Source organism: Boleophthalmus pectinirostris, unplaced genomic scaffold (genome assembly GCF_026225935.1).
Source record: "Boleophthalmus pectinirostris isolate CB_2022bp ecotype Guang Dong unplaced genomic scaffold, ASM2622593v1 HiC_scaffold_15, whole genome shotgun sequence".
Taxonomy (NCBI): domain Eukaryota; kingdom Metazoa; phylum Chordata; class Actinopteri; order Gobiiformes; family Gobiidae; genus Boleophthalmus; species Boleophthalmus pectinirostris.
In genome coordinates, this window is record NW_026571070.1 from 21385680 (window position 1) to 21398174 (window position 12495).

At 42.2% G+C, this 12495-nt stretch overlaps 2 protein-coding genes across 2 annotated transcripts; one reads left to right on the forward strand and one right to left on the reverse strand.

The window, feature by feature from the left end:
- Positions 1 to 37: 37 nt before the first annotated feature.
- Positions 38 to 5063, forward strand: atp8a2 (ATPase phospholipid transporting 8A2). The gene is made up of 4 exons (XM_055151161.1): positions 38 to 1572; positions 1758 to 1862; positions 3603 to 3694; positions 3856 to 5063. The coding sequence occupies exons 1-4, from the start codon at positions 1496 to 1498 to the stop codon at positions 3948 to 3950; spliced, it is 369 nt and encodes a 122-aa protein (XP_055007136.1). The 5' UTR covers positions 38 to 1495; the 3' UTR covers positions 3951 to 5063.
- Positions 5064 to 5710: 647 nt separating this feature from the next.
- LOC110161023 (protein shisa-2) lies at positions 5711 to 12285 on the reverse strand. The gene is made up of 2 exons (XM_020925732.2): positions 11545 to 12285; positions 5711 to 7650 (listed from the first exon to the last, which is right to left on the reverse strand). The coding sequence occupies exons 1-2, from the start codon at positions 11846 to 11848 to the stop codon at positions 7085 to 7087; spliced, it is 870 nt and encodes a 289-aa protein (XP_020781391.1). The 5' UTR covers positions 11849 to 12285; the 3' UTR covers positions 5711 to 7084.
- Between the last annotated feature and the right edge of the window lie 210 nt (positions 12286 to 12495).

Consider the following 12495-nt stretch of genomic DNA (forward strand, 5'->3'; position numbering starts at 1 on the left):
ACAGGCAAGTGTGCTTCTTTACATGTGTCACTCATTACAGCCCATAGAGGTGGAGAGGGTTAAAATAGCCCTCCTCACGACATTTCTCTCTCAGACTCCATCACCTGCTCGTTTTGGTTGCCTCTGCATGGCGCCTGTTTGACACACCTCCTTGGGTGTTCCTCATCTGTCCTGCAGGATTCACAGGGAGATTTATGCTCCAGCAGCCCCTCTCCCCAGGCTTCCTGCACCTGCCGCATGTCACCCGAGCCCCGTCGTTTACTGCCCTGTGCCGAGGTGTTGACTCAAGCGGGTGGGCTGTTGTCGGTCATGATGAGGGTCCTAGGAGATTGAGAGGAGCGGATCTCCCTGATTGAGACTCATTTGGGGAGACCAAGGTTTAGGCAAAGTGCCCCACTGAGAAGGAGAACAGGGATCTGGGCCATCTCAAACTCTCTGCCCATTAATTCAATTTGTGTCAGAAATCAGGAATGCGGTCAAATATCTATGCAGCTGCTTTTAGGCTAACTGGGGAGTGGTCTGGGACATTCAGCCACTTCCCTCCATCATCCCCTTAACTACCCCATTACCTCTCTTATTCCCCTGCCTCGTCTATCTATATATCCATCTGTCCACAGGCGACAGCGAATGGAAAACGTCAGTCCATTTGTCCACTGAATGCAGTTGATTTGTGCTTATTGTAAAGTAGTAAAGCAGAAGATCTAATGTGAATGAAGGAATTTGGCCTGGTTTAATCCTAACACCATGGACCATAGAATTGAAGCTTCAGTGATTTTTAAAAAACTGTCAGGTATTGCATAGGGGAATGTAAGGTCTTCCTAGGTCAAATTTCATTAATTCCTGTTGAAAACTCAAAAGTTTACAACCCAAACCCACACGTGAATTCATTGAATAAACATCCTAACATGTGTCAGTGAAGTCTATTAGGTGAGTTACTAAAATGAAGACCATGAAAACAAATTGATTAATGAAATCGATCTTATAACAAAAGCGTTGCAATAATAAGTTAGTAGAATAGTAGAAGAAGTAGTAGAAGTAGTTGAAACAGAACAGTAGTAGCAGTAATAATAAGTATAACTGTGACTGAAAGGACATTGTGCCAAACCATAGAAACAAAACTGAGTCAAGGAGACACTGAGACTGTCAAACTGAGGAGAGATTAATCCCTGGAGACTGCCCTAAAACAAGGGTTAAAGGTCAATGCGTCTGGCTGTAGCAGTATGTCAGAAACAAGTGTGGATTAGTTTAACTTGGTCATTTTATCTGATAGTATCGATATTACGTTTAACTGTCACCTGAAGCTAAATCTGCTGAATAGTTCATGTTTAGTTTGGAAATGTACATTCCTTTTTGTATAAATGTGCTTTGTGTGGCATTTTCCCTTGCTTGTACCAGATGTTCTCACAGTGAAGAAGCATGACTTAATGCTGGATTTAAATGAATTTTCTTCTTAATAAAAGCAGTCTGTGTGCTGTCATTGCAGGCTGGCAGAGTGATGCAGTGCTGGCACTTTTGGCTGGGCCTGATTCTAGTGCCTACTGCATGTTTACTCAAAGACTTTGCTTGGACCGCGTAAGTACAACACATTTCACATAAATACATAAGAAATCCATATACAGGCTTTTTAACTTGACCAAAAGGTTTACATAACCCTTATTGAGCTGGTGTCAACACTTACGCACACTATTATGAATCACATATGTCTGCAAGCACTCAGACTTTCCTTCATTGGTTTGATGAGTGCATTGACTTTGCAGCACGCGGCGCACTGTGAAGAAGTCCCTACTCGAGGAAGTGCAGGAGTTAGAGGCCAGAGCTGTGGACCCAGGGGCCGCTGTTCTCAGGGATGCCAGTGGCCGAAGGTATAAACTGTGTGGACAGTCCATTTATGCCTGTTTAATGTCTAATAACATCAATTCTCTATGTAAGAATTGTATTTTATTTTGGGTGGCGCTACAGGACTGATCCCAAAGCAGCTGTTCCCTAGAGGCAAAAGTTGTCACATGTTTAGAGAGGTAGTTTCTGGTTTGAACTGTCATGCTGTGTGACCTCTGATCTCCTTTGCCCTTTCTAAGCAGTAATGTAACTTTTGTCTCTGAGGCATCATTGACCTAATTTACATTTTAAATCTATGTTGCATACTATCTTATACATCTTATTTCACTTTCATTAATATCCTCATAGCTGGATCAATTTGAACTGCTGTACCAACCTGGTTTGTTTTAATTTTTTTTCTCTTCTTGAATTAGCCCTGTTTGTAGTGTCATTAGCATATTAGCAATGTCTTGTATTTCAGTCAGGTCATCTATTATGTGGTTTTGGTTAGTACTGGTGTGTACCCTTCTTCCCCTGACCCTCACCCAATAAGCAGACCCGACCTGAATCGACCCAGTATTTAAAAACATTGCAAGAACAGGGAGCGTCTTAGTCTTATTGGGTTAGAGTCAGCAGTATTGGATAGGTGCAGGGCATTAGGGAAAAGACACATCTGTGTTTGTAATTCCCGGGAATATTTGGGAAAAATAGCGAAGATAGGTTCAGGATGTGCTTCAAGGAAAGTAAATAAATCTCAAAGGTATAGATCCATCATACTTAATATTTTTTCATCGGTTTTTGGACTTTTATCGTTCACTCATTGCCTTCATCAATCATGGCATCATTTTATTTGGCCGCAGACTCCTTATGCAAACTTGAGTTTTCCTTTACAAACAGAAGTGAAGCTCCCAGGCAGCCACTTACACCAGTACAAATTTCTGAACAGCTGTATACGAACCCTAGGCTTGAGAAAGCTTACAAACTCTATGATCAGAGTATCAAGCCCCTGTATCATAGCCTCTTTGATTTTTTATCTTATTCGGACACATGACAGTTTGGCAAATATGCAAAGGGTAGAAGAAGACACCATGGCATGCCACAAAGAAAGTTTCTGCTTGTATCCGGTGCCAATGACCCCACTATAGTACCAGTGTTTGTGGTCCTGTAGTCAGTATACAGTATGTGTTAAGCTGCACGCATGTATTTTAGTGTAATATCTGGAAAGGCCTTAGTTATTTTTGGTCACAGAGGAGAGGAGCCATGACGGCGTGTGGTCCCGAACAGAGGATCCAGTCTTCTTCTTGGAAAGAGGGAGAGGGCAGAGAGAGGGGCTGTTACACTGCAGCCGTTTATGACCCGGTGTTCGGTTAGAAACTGCATCCTGGGACTCACTGTACGGGCCAAATGCTTAAAGATTTAAAGTCTCGTAAAATGCTCCCAGTCCTTGGTGTTTCTCTGAACAGCAAATGTCATTTCAATCAATTTTAAGCCACAGATACTTTTAGATACAACTTAGATATTGTTGGTACTTGGTAGATGATTTATTTTTCTTGCCGGGATATCATTGCAGTTGAATAAAAAGATACCAACGTTCTTCTGCTCTTTTGAAAATTTCAAGTGTAAATATATATATATAGAAGTACTAGGATAACTAGACTTTACCTCAGTTGTGTCTGGTTTTGTTAAATGGGTTAGCTGTTGAAAATCTACAGAGAGTGTCTTATTGAGTTTGTGTAATGGGTGTCATGGATGTGTCATGTGAACCTCATCTTGTTCTCTATCTACAGTCTAAACGAACGGGCCCATCTGCTGACAAGAGTATTTAGAAAAACACCTTCAAACATGGGACGCTCCAACTCGGTGCAGCAGACTGTGTCACGTGGGTACACACATGCAACCCCAGTTACTATACTATAATTAATGACTAGTATTTGAAATCCTACTTCTAGAAACACAAGCATATTCAGTTATGAAGTTGAACAGTTGAAACAAAGTCCACTCAGCTCTATCAGGCTAAATTCTAGTATTTTTTTTTTTCAGATGGGTATGCCTTCTCTCAGGAGGAGCATGGTGTGGTGTCCCAATCCCAGGTGGTGCGCTCCTATGACACCACACAGCAGCGCCCGAGCATCTAACCTGCTCCCCTGCTTTGTAGCAACATGTCCCGGCGACATCAGACTGCAAACGTCAGCTTCCCGCCGAGTGACTGACCCTGCCGTGGCCTTATTGGACAATGAACTGACCTCAGAACAGATTGTCAGACGCAGAGGCCATCGCAGAGCATGGAGGACTGATCTGAGAGAAGGAAAAAGTATATCCTATCCTTTATGTTACATGAGCTGCACTGGCATGAGCAATCCTATTCATACACCAACATAAGTCAAGCCAAGAGACTGCTTCTCATATTTACGCACAAACTGGTCCCTTAAGTGTCTGCGTGTGTCTGTGCGGGGCATTATTCTCTCCGCATGAGTGTCTGCACGCATATACCGCTGTCTGTCATGTGTACTTCCATTGGAGCCTCTCATCTTGTGAAGTTTGTTTTAAAATAAATTGTCATCATGTGTTGACACCATAATGAACTGTTGTCTGATCCAGCATGCGCGCACACACACTCGCAGACATGAAGGCACATCATCCTTTTAAATAAGAAGGGAACATGGACATGAAGATGGCTGGAGCCCTCTGTCCCATAACAGCAGCGAGCCTCACTGCCAAACACTACAAAGATGTCACTGAGGCAGAACGCCGACCAGACCCCCATCCTGGCCCCCTCCTACCCCTCTGGGACCTCGATACTCTACACAGGAGCAACCTCTACCAACCTCTGTCTCAACATGCTGCTCATCTGCTGGCCAGTTTTAGACCTCTACATTAACACTTATTTTATTCTGTGACCACTCCTGTGATTACTGACGCTGCATCGTTATGAGGCTTCCTCATTTTTGGTTCTCCTGGATTCCCTATTAAATTATTTTTTATTAAATGGACATCTGTATGTGTTTATAAGTTTGTCTCTTTTGAATAATGCCTGTTTTTGTACTACTCAGACACATCCTGGAGGGAATATTTTACTTGAATTTGTGCTAATAGGCTAATAGGCCCTCTGCATCATGTGTTTCTGTCTCACTCTGGAGATCATTGTTTAGCTGCTGCCTGTTGAAGAATGAACACTAAAGGAGATGTAAGGGGATGGGAGGTGGATGTCCATCCAATTCCTAATTATTAAATTTAATCAATCAATGTGACCTACTGTATATTTGTGTTTTTTTTTAGCTCAACTCTAGAAAACTGTGCAGGAAAGGGACTTAAATTGGATATTATTTTAACCACACGATGAGCTTCAATTGAAATTTAACAAGCAGTGATTTTATGAGTTACATGATACTCATATTATCAGATAAAACCTTCTCCCACACTTCTCTCTAGACAGTTGTAGTGCAAACATAACCCAACAGCTAGTTTGCACAGGCCCGATTCCCTTGACTTCAGCTGGAGATCCTGTTCCCACCCACCTTCCTGGACGGAGACCAGCCTGGACGACTGCAGCTGCTTCAGTATGGAGAATCCATTGGGCTAAAGAGACGGAGAGACATCCCACTCGCTCCCAGCGTTCCACATTAGTTTAAGAAGTAGCCTGCCAACTCAGCCTCCATAAGATTAAAGATGTCGTATGGACCTAAGCTGTATTGTAGTGGTCTATTGTTCCCCTTCATGCTCCAGGTGATGTGACAGGTATTTTCTCCTGTCCTCAGTGGGTGGTAGCTGTCTGCCCGAGTGTGTAATTAGTGTTTGTAATGGCTTAACTGTGTGTGGTTCAAACCTGTTCATCTCATAGATTACAGAAAGTCAAAGAATACTTAACTTGTAAAAAATAATTTGTAAAACCCTGAAATCCTGTTTTAAAATCTTTTATTTTTTAATTTATATAAAAACTTCAGCAACAGGTCCATGGCAAAGTTGGACCACATGGTGTTCTCAACATTATACAGAAATGCTTATCCTATTCACAGCTGCCTCAGACAATGTGTTTGGGGGACAGATGAGGTACACAGACTGCCAGGTTTCAATGGAACATTATTACAGAGTTAGCAGTCACAAATCCCTGCTGCCTAACAGTGTATAACATGGCCTCAAATATTGAGCTGGTTTTGTTCACCTTTTCCTGGAAATATTAGTTCAGATGTAAAGTTGAAAAAAAAAATGAGGCGCACCCAAAATTAAAAGTCTTTATTACCATTTTTCATATTGCAGGTAGGTAATAAAGACTTTTTTAATCATTTTGTACTTTTTGAGCGGTAATGTTTTTTTTTTTTTTTTTTTTTTTAAAGACTTGTCCCTGCACTGAAGAGTACCAAAACCACAGTTTTGCACAATTTCTACCATCCAAGTAGTGTCCTTGCCCTCTAAATTTTTACATTGGTTCAGAGGTGCCCAGCCTATGCTCTCAGCTAAGTCACTCAACTGTGGGAGTGTTGGATACACATGCACACACCTGGCATCAAAGGTTGGGGTAGTCAAAGTTGCTTTAATTAGGTTTAATCTGTAGTAATCGCCCTACTCACTCACTGTCTCACTTTATAGGTACATTTCCTCCCAACATGTACATGAACATTTGGTTTGATGTTTCCATTCAGAGCAGTGGGACACTTTTAAAAAAAAAACTTTTTGGTTGGAGAGCTGTGGGGTGGAGCGTCACAGTCTATGTCCTGTGCTCACTTCATTAGACTTTAAATGGTCTTTAGGGAAATGGCAACTGCCTTTCACATCGCACCACCTGCATTTTGCATTACACACAGTCCACTCACAGGGAGACCCCCCTTCAGGCCAAGGCTCCACATCCAGACCCGTACATTACAAACATTTTAGCATGTTTTTGTTCCTCATTCGTCAAAAAAAACATACCCCTTCACGTGCATTCACAAGTGCAGATGTGCACATGGCATTAGCACAGCATGTGGTCATAACGTTTTTGGGCTTGAATATTCACTCTGAGTACATTTTAGAGCTATAAATCATTCAGTCATCACTCACACTACAGCCATGAGCCAACAAATCTTTTTTTCATACTCCCACATCGTCACGCACTCACACTTTTGGACTGTTTGGGCTGTAGTCTGCATTAGACCCCAGTATTTCCCATGAATCAAGACTGAATTTTGTCCATAGTTACAGGCACAATATAGAGCAGAGTTTAGTCTCACTCTACACATAATGGCTTTATACACAAGTCCTTCATGTTAGAGGTCTATGAAACAACTGTAGCCCCTCACACTGTAACTGGGGGGAACTTCTGGTCATTGGTAACACTGGATACCATATTGGGTGGAGGGAGGGGGGACTGAAGCTGCCTATACCCCCCCTGTGAGTCGATGAACGTGGGGGTAGGGGAAACAGGGTGAGCGTAGCCAATAAACTGTGGATGCAAAAATTGTCCCTGATGAGGCATTATCTGCGTGGCCTGTTGGCAGTTCAGCACAGAGAAGTTGGTGGGCATGTTGACGAAGACACTGGCGTCAGGGGGCAGACAGCAGGATGCCTGAGCCCTCATGAGGGGAGGAGGCGCGGGGCGGGGGGCAGTGGCCGGGACAGAAGAGCTGGATGATGTGGCCGTGCTGGACTGACGGGACGATGAGCCTCTGGAGGTGCTGGTGCTGGACATCATGGGGATGGTCTCCAACAGGCGCCCCCCGCTGGCCCCGCCTCCCGTCGCCCCTGACGACAGCTCCTGCTTGGGACGGAGGCAGCGGCAGCAACACACTGCCACCACGGACCCCACTACGATGAAAGCAACGAACACTGAGCCCACAATGAGGAAGGGGACGTAGATGGGCACTGCAACAGAAAAAGAAGAGCATAAATAATTAACAAAAACGTGTACTGGCAAAATTTCACCTATGCTATTGACTATCTTTTATTTCTATTCATATTTATTGCTATTTTTTATCTTTGTGTCCATGGGCAAGGTACTTCACCCATCTTGCTTGCATGAGTAGTATTAGTTGGTGTGACTGTACTTTCTGACAGCCATACTTAACACTATAGTTATGTCTCATGGATTAGTATTACTTAGTTGTTTTTCACTTTCAAAAGAATACCAATCACCTGAACCAGAGAACAGGCTAAGCTCCTGCATGCGAGCGGTGATGGGGGGAGACAGTGAAACAAAAGCAAACGTGCACAGGAGTGTTTGGACACGAGATGAAGGAGGAAAATCAGTCAGGGACTGCAAGGAGCGCTAGCCTCTCATTAGCAACTATTAACTTTGTTTTGATCTGTTTTAATCCTGCCCCCTGCTGCTCCTTAGTCCACCCCAGTTCCCCTGATAACATGTAGGCTTGTGTTTAGATTGTAGTAGCTAAAATCTGTATACACATTCAATACATAAGACCTTATAGAGACAAACATCAGCTCCCCATGAACTAAATCAATCATTATGAGCTCAAAGTCTTAAATTCAAATGCTGGTTAAATACAGTATGTTAAGGTTAGTGAAGTAGTAATTATGGTTAAGGTTAGGGTCAGTTTCCAGGGAATTAATGTAAGTCTATGTAATGTCCTCAAGATGCATGGAAACCCAACATGTGTGTGTGACAGATATTTGTGACCCTTCCTTTTCTATTGCTATTTATGTGCAGCCCTTTGAAAATGATTTTGTCAAATTGAGCTACAGTACTTGGCTTCTGCTTAAAGAAAGTATTAGCGTTGGTTGATTTAATGTGTATGAATGTAAGGTTATTCAGCCATTAAATCAAATGAGGCAAAACTATTCCTTTCTGACCTTTTCTTTTTTATCTGCTATGTCAAAACATACTTGTAATAATTTATTTTCTACAGTGGAAGTGTCACATGCTGCACATTTGTAATACTAAGCAGGTACAACCCTTGGCATTTTTATACCTCAGCCTTCAGGATCAGTTACTATATGTAACTTAGTGGTGTGCACATGAGCTGCGATGACAGCTGCAAACAGAAAGTGAAATAAACTACCAACTGACTGACCACTCCCAAAGAAACAATCCATCCATCCAAAATCAGTAAAAATCACAAATAAAAGTCCTTATTAATATAAGAAGTGCTTAGGTAAGAGTCTACACTTTTTACCATCCTTTTCCCTGTCATTAACACATTCGATCCTTTGCACTTCATGTGTAACTTTTTATTGTTCCCCAAGGGTTACAGCTAGTTTCTACTAACGATGCCTGTGCGTAAAGGTTTGTAACTGTATGCCAAAGCGAGGTGGCAAATGACTCCAGTTTCTCTTTGTGTCCCGCTCTTTGAAATACATCCACGGCCTTGAGAAACCTCTGAGAATGCTCATCCATTGGAGCCTGGTATTAAAGTGGATTACAGCATCAAACTTGTGGCGGAGCTGGAGGTCATTCAGTGGCAGCCGCACTGAGCAGAGGTGACAAAAGACATAGGCCAGGGGCAAAGGAGGGCGAGACGATGGGTAAAATGGTATCTTGACCCATTTAGTTTTCACGCCATCAACTTATAGCTTAAAGCTACACAGCACATGATAAACAGGTTATAACAGGATCTCACCAACTGTTATGACAACACGGATAAGTTACAAAGAGTAGAAAATGTCCGTCCCTTTGTACTTCCCCAGTCTCCACCTGTTTTTGCTCTGCATGGATGATTATTCTGTGTGATATTCAATCAGAGGCCGTTACAACAAATCTTCAAAAAATGCTGTGATTTGTTTAGCAATTTGATTCAAGTCTTAAGACAGATCTTAAGCCCTTTCTTTTACAAACTTTTTACCTGACATGGGACTTACATGTAGAGAAGACTGAATTGCAAGGAGATGTTATTGCTTTGTCTACATGTTGGTATTTAACTTATCTACTTCTTTGGAGACAAGCAGACTGTCCCACCAGACAAGTTAGATCTGTAGACTGGTAACCCCCTAACAGTAAGAATTCATTTTAGCAATATTTTATTTTTTTTTAGCAATGAACATAAATCTTAGGTAGTATTTAAAGTCTTACAGTGGAGCATTTCAGGCAAAGTAATAACAAACATTCCTGGAGACAAAAGGTAGCAGACCCTCCGCAAGAAGTTACATAGTGCACCTTTAAGAGAATAAATTAAAATTGCAAAAATGTCTTTGCATATGTCTATTTTAAATGTGTTTCACAAGCCTGTATTTCAGCACATGACAGTTGTGTGCATTTGAAAACAGAGCTTTCCCATTGTTCCCTGTCACTCTCCCACACCTGTTCCTGCAGTGGAGTCGCAGTAACAGCAGCCCCCTCTCTTAAGCTCTTGTTTTGGGCAAAGTCTTTGTGGCTGACTGGTTGGGCTGGACTCTCCCCTCATCTCCCCCAGTTATCCCCATAGGAATTCTCTTGTTCCCAAAAACCATATGCTATAATAATATTCTGACTCACATGACATCAGTGTATATATTTGAGGGATGATTAATAGGCAGGAAGATTAAGAAAAATGAATGAAACACTCCGATTAAACCCAGGGAACCTCCTATTTTTTCATTCTGCTTTTGCTTAAAGTTATTTTGGATGGTAGCCATTGAATGAAAAGTATATACCTCTTCCTGCTTTGATAAGCCATGATAGCATTAGCAAATGACAGATTTTAGCTGGGGCCTAAAGGAGGGAACATCCCAAGGGAAGCATAAACTCTACAGTATAGAAGTTGCACTTTTGATGTCTAGTGTTTGCTCCACTGCGGTTATCTCTCTCTCTGCTCCAACAGCCTTAATGCTAGATTACCTTATGGGAATGTAAGCAAAGGATGACGGTGGCAGGGAAACACAGTGTATTGTCATCTAATCCATGGCTAAGTTGAAAAGTATGGGTTGCACTCTGCTTTTCTCTTCACTATTAAATTGAATGTGTGGGATATTGTTTGAAGCTGGTTAGACTATGAATCCCTTAAAGCCAAGACCCAGCACGCTGACTCCACTTGACTTTCATTAACGGAACACCAACAGGAAAGTGAGTCTAGTAGGAAATGATACATGAGTTTTATGGACTGAGCTGTCGTCAGGGTGCCACTGTCCAAGATCCGGTCAAGTCCAAATTTGATCCCCGTGAGGACTGAGTGATCCAAGCCCCTGCCCTCCACTGTCTGTTACAGCCCTGAACAAATACTGCTATTTATAAAGTGCACCAAGATTGACATTTGAGAGTACAGGTTTTTGAGGAGTCGACTACTGTCTCCTGTCCCGTGCAGCTGTCGGGACGTGGACAGGAGGAGATTAATCTTTTTGTATTGGGACATAGTCTTTAATATATATTTACATGTAAAAGAGTGTTAAATTGAGACTTGATAAAGATACTTGTAGTTCGTTTACATGTAAATAACTTGTACAATGAATACACCAAGTTTTAAAGTCTGAATAGCATGTCCAAAGGTTTCCACATGACCACAAGGAGAGCCTGTTGGAGCAGGGTCAAAACTTCATGCTATAACAAGATGTTAAAATCTGCATTGACCTGAATTGAAGATAACATTCCACATTCAGAGTCCTGCTGCAATGTAAAATAATGAATTATTGTGTAAATGATGTAGAAAAAAAAATATGTGAAAGTGTAATTAATTAATTAATTAATTCTTTTTTTTCTTTCTTTCTTTCTTTTTTTTTTGATAAATCGAACTAGTCTATATGTTATTTCCGCATGTCTGTTTTATATGGTTAATGTCAGGGTAGTCTTATAGCATTGGCAAGTTTTGAAGAAGTGAATAAAGCATTGTATACCTGCCCCCGAATCCTTGCTCTCTTTATTGTCGGTGTTGGGTTCCTGAGTTTGCCGGTCGTTTTCGCAGCTGCCCTGGTCCAACCGTGCGTCCGTGCTGGAGCAACAGTAGCGCAGCTCGCATTTTCCACAGCAGATGATCGCGTCCGCTGCATCTATCTTCTCCGGACACTGAAAGCCTTCTTTCCACGCTCCTTGGGAGTCTAGCCAGCCATGACAATACTCACCGGTGGCTTTTACGTCAATAATCACCAAAAGTAAAGTGACAATTATGGCGAGGGACATGGATATGCCTCCACCACACATTTTGGACAGGTGGCAGAGGGACACAAGGGCCTTCACTCCCCTTGTCTGACCAGAATAGGCGGCTGCTGAAGTGTATCAGCACTATTGAAGTAAATGGAACAATGTGATGAAGCAACAAACCACCACTGCGCTGTCATTTGTTATTAAAGTTTGTGCGTATTCTCCGTGCGTAAAGTTCCCAAAGTCGCTCCACCGTGTAAATTATCCAAGACGTCTTCAAAAGTACGCAGGCAAAAATTTCTTTTAACTCCCCAAGTAGGCTACATACAGCGTTAAATGTCTGAATCTGCTTGATTCAAATTAGTACCGACTTGGTCAAATATGCAACAAGTCCAAATCCATGCGCGTTGCTGCTATTAGTCCACAATCCGCCAATGTCCAATGTTGTCGCAGTCGCTCCGGCACGTTTATGGCTTGGGACCCACACTTACGGTCAAATGTCACCGAAGCAACTGTGGGGTAGTCTAGTCCGGTTGAACTAAAGCGCGCAGAGTCTCTCCTACTTCTGCGTCAGAAAAGGGGCGTGTAAAATGCAAACACAAACCTCACCTTGCCATTAAAACCAGAAACTCAAAAAATTGTCACGTAATACAATGTCTAATTGCAACAATTAAAAGTAGTACATTAGGAAATGAAAATCACAAGCC

Coding starts and splice junctions, on each gene's coding strand:
- atp8a2 (XM_055151161.1), top strand. CDS start 1,496: ATGCAGTGCTGGCACTTTTGGCTGGGCCTGATTCTAGTGCCTACTGCA. Junction 1,573..1,757: donor AAAGACTTTGCTTGGACCGC/GTAAGTACAACA, acceptor TTGACTTTGCAG/CACGCGGCGCACTGTGAAGA. Junction 3,695..3,855: donor GGTGCAGCAGACTGTGTCAC/GTGGGTACACAC, acceptor TTTTTTTTTCAG/ATGGGTATGCCTTCTCTCAG.
- LOC110161023 (XM_020925732.2), bottom strand. CDS start 11,848: ATGTGTGGTGGAGGCATATCCATGTCCCTCGCCATAATTGTCACTTTA. Junction 7,651..11,544: donor GAGCAAGGATTCGGGGGCAG/GTATACAATGCT, acceptor TTTCTGTTGCAG/TGCCCATCTACGTCCCCTTC.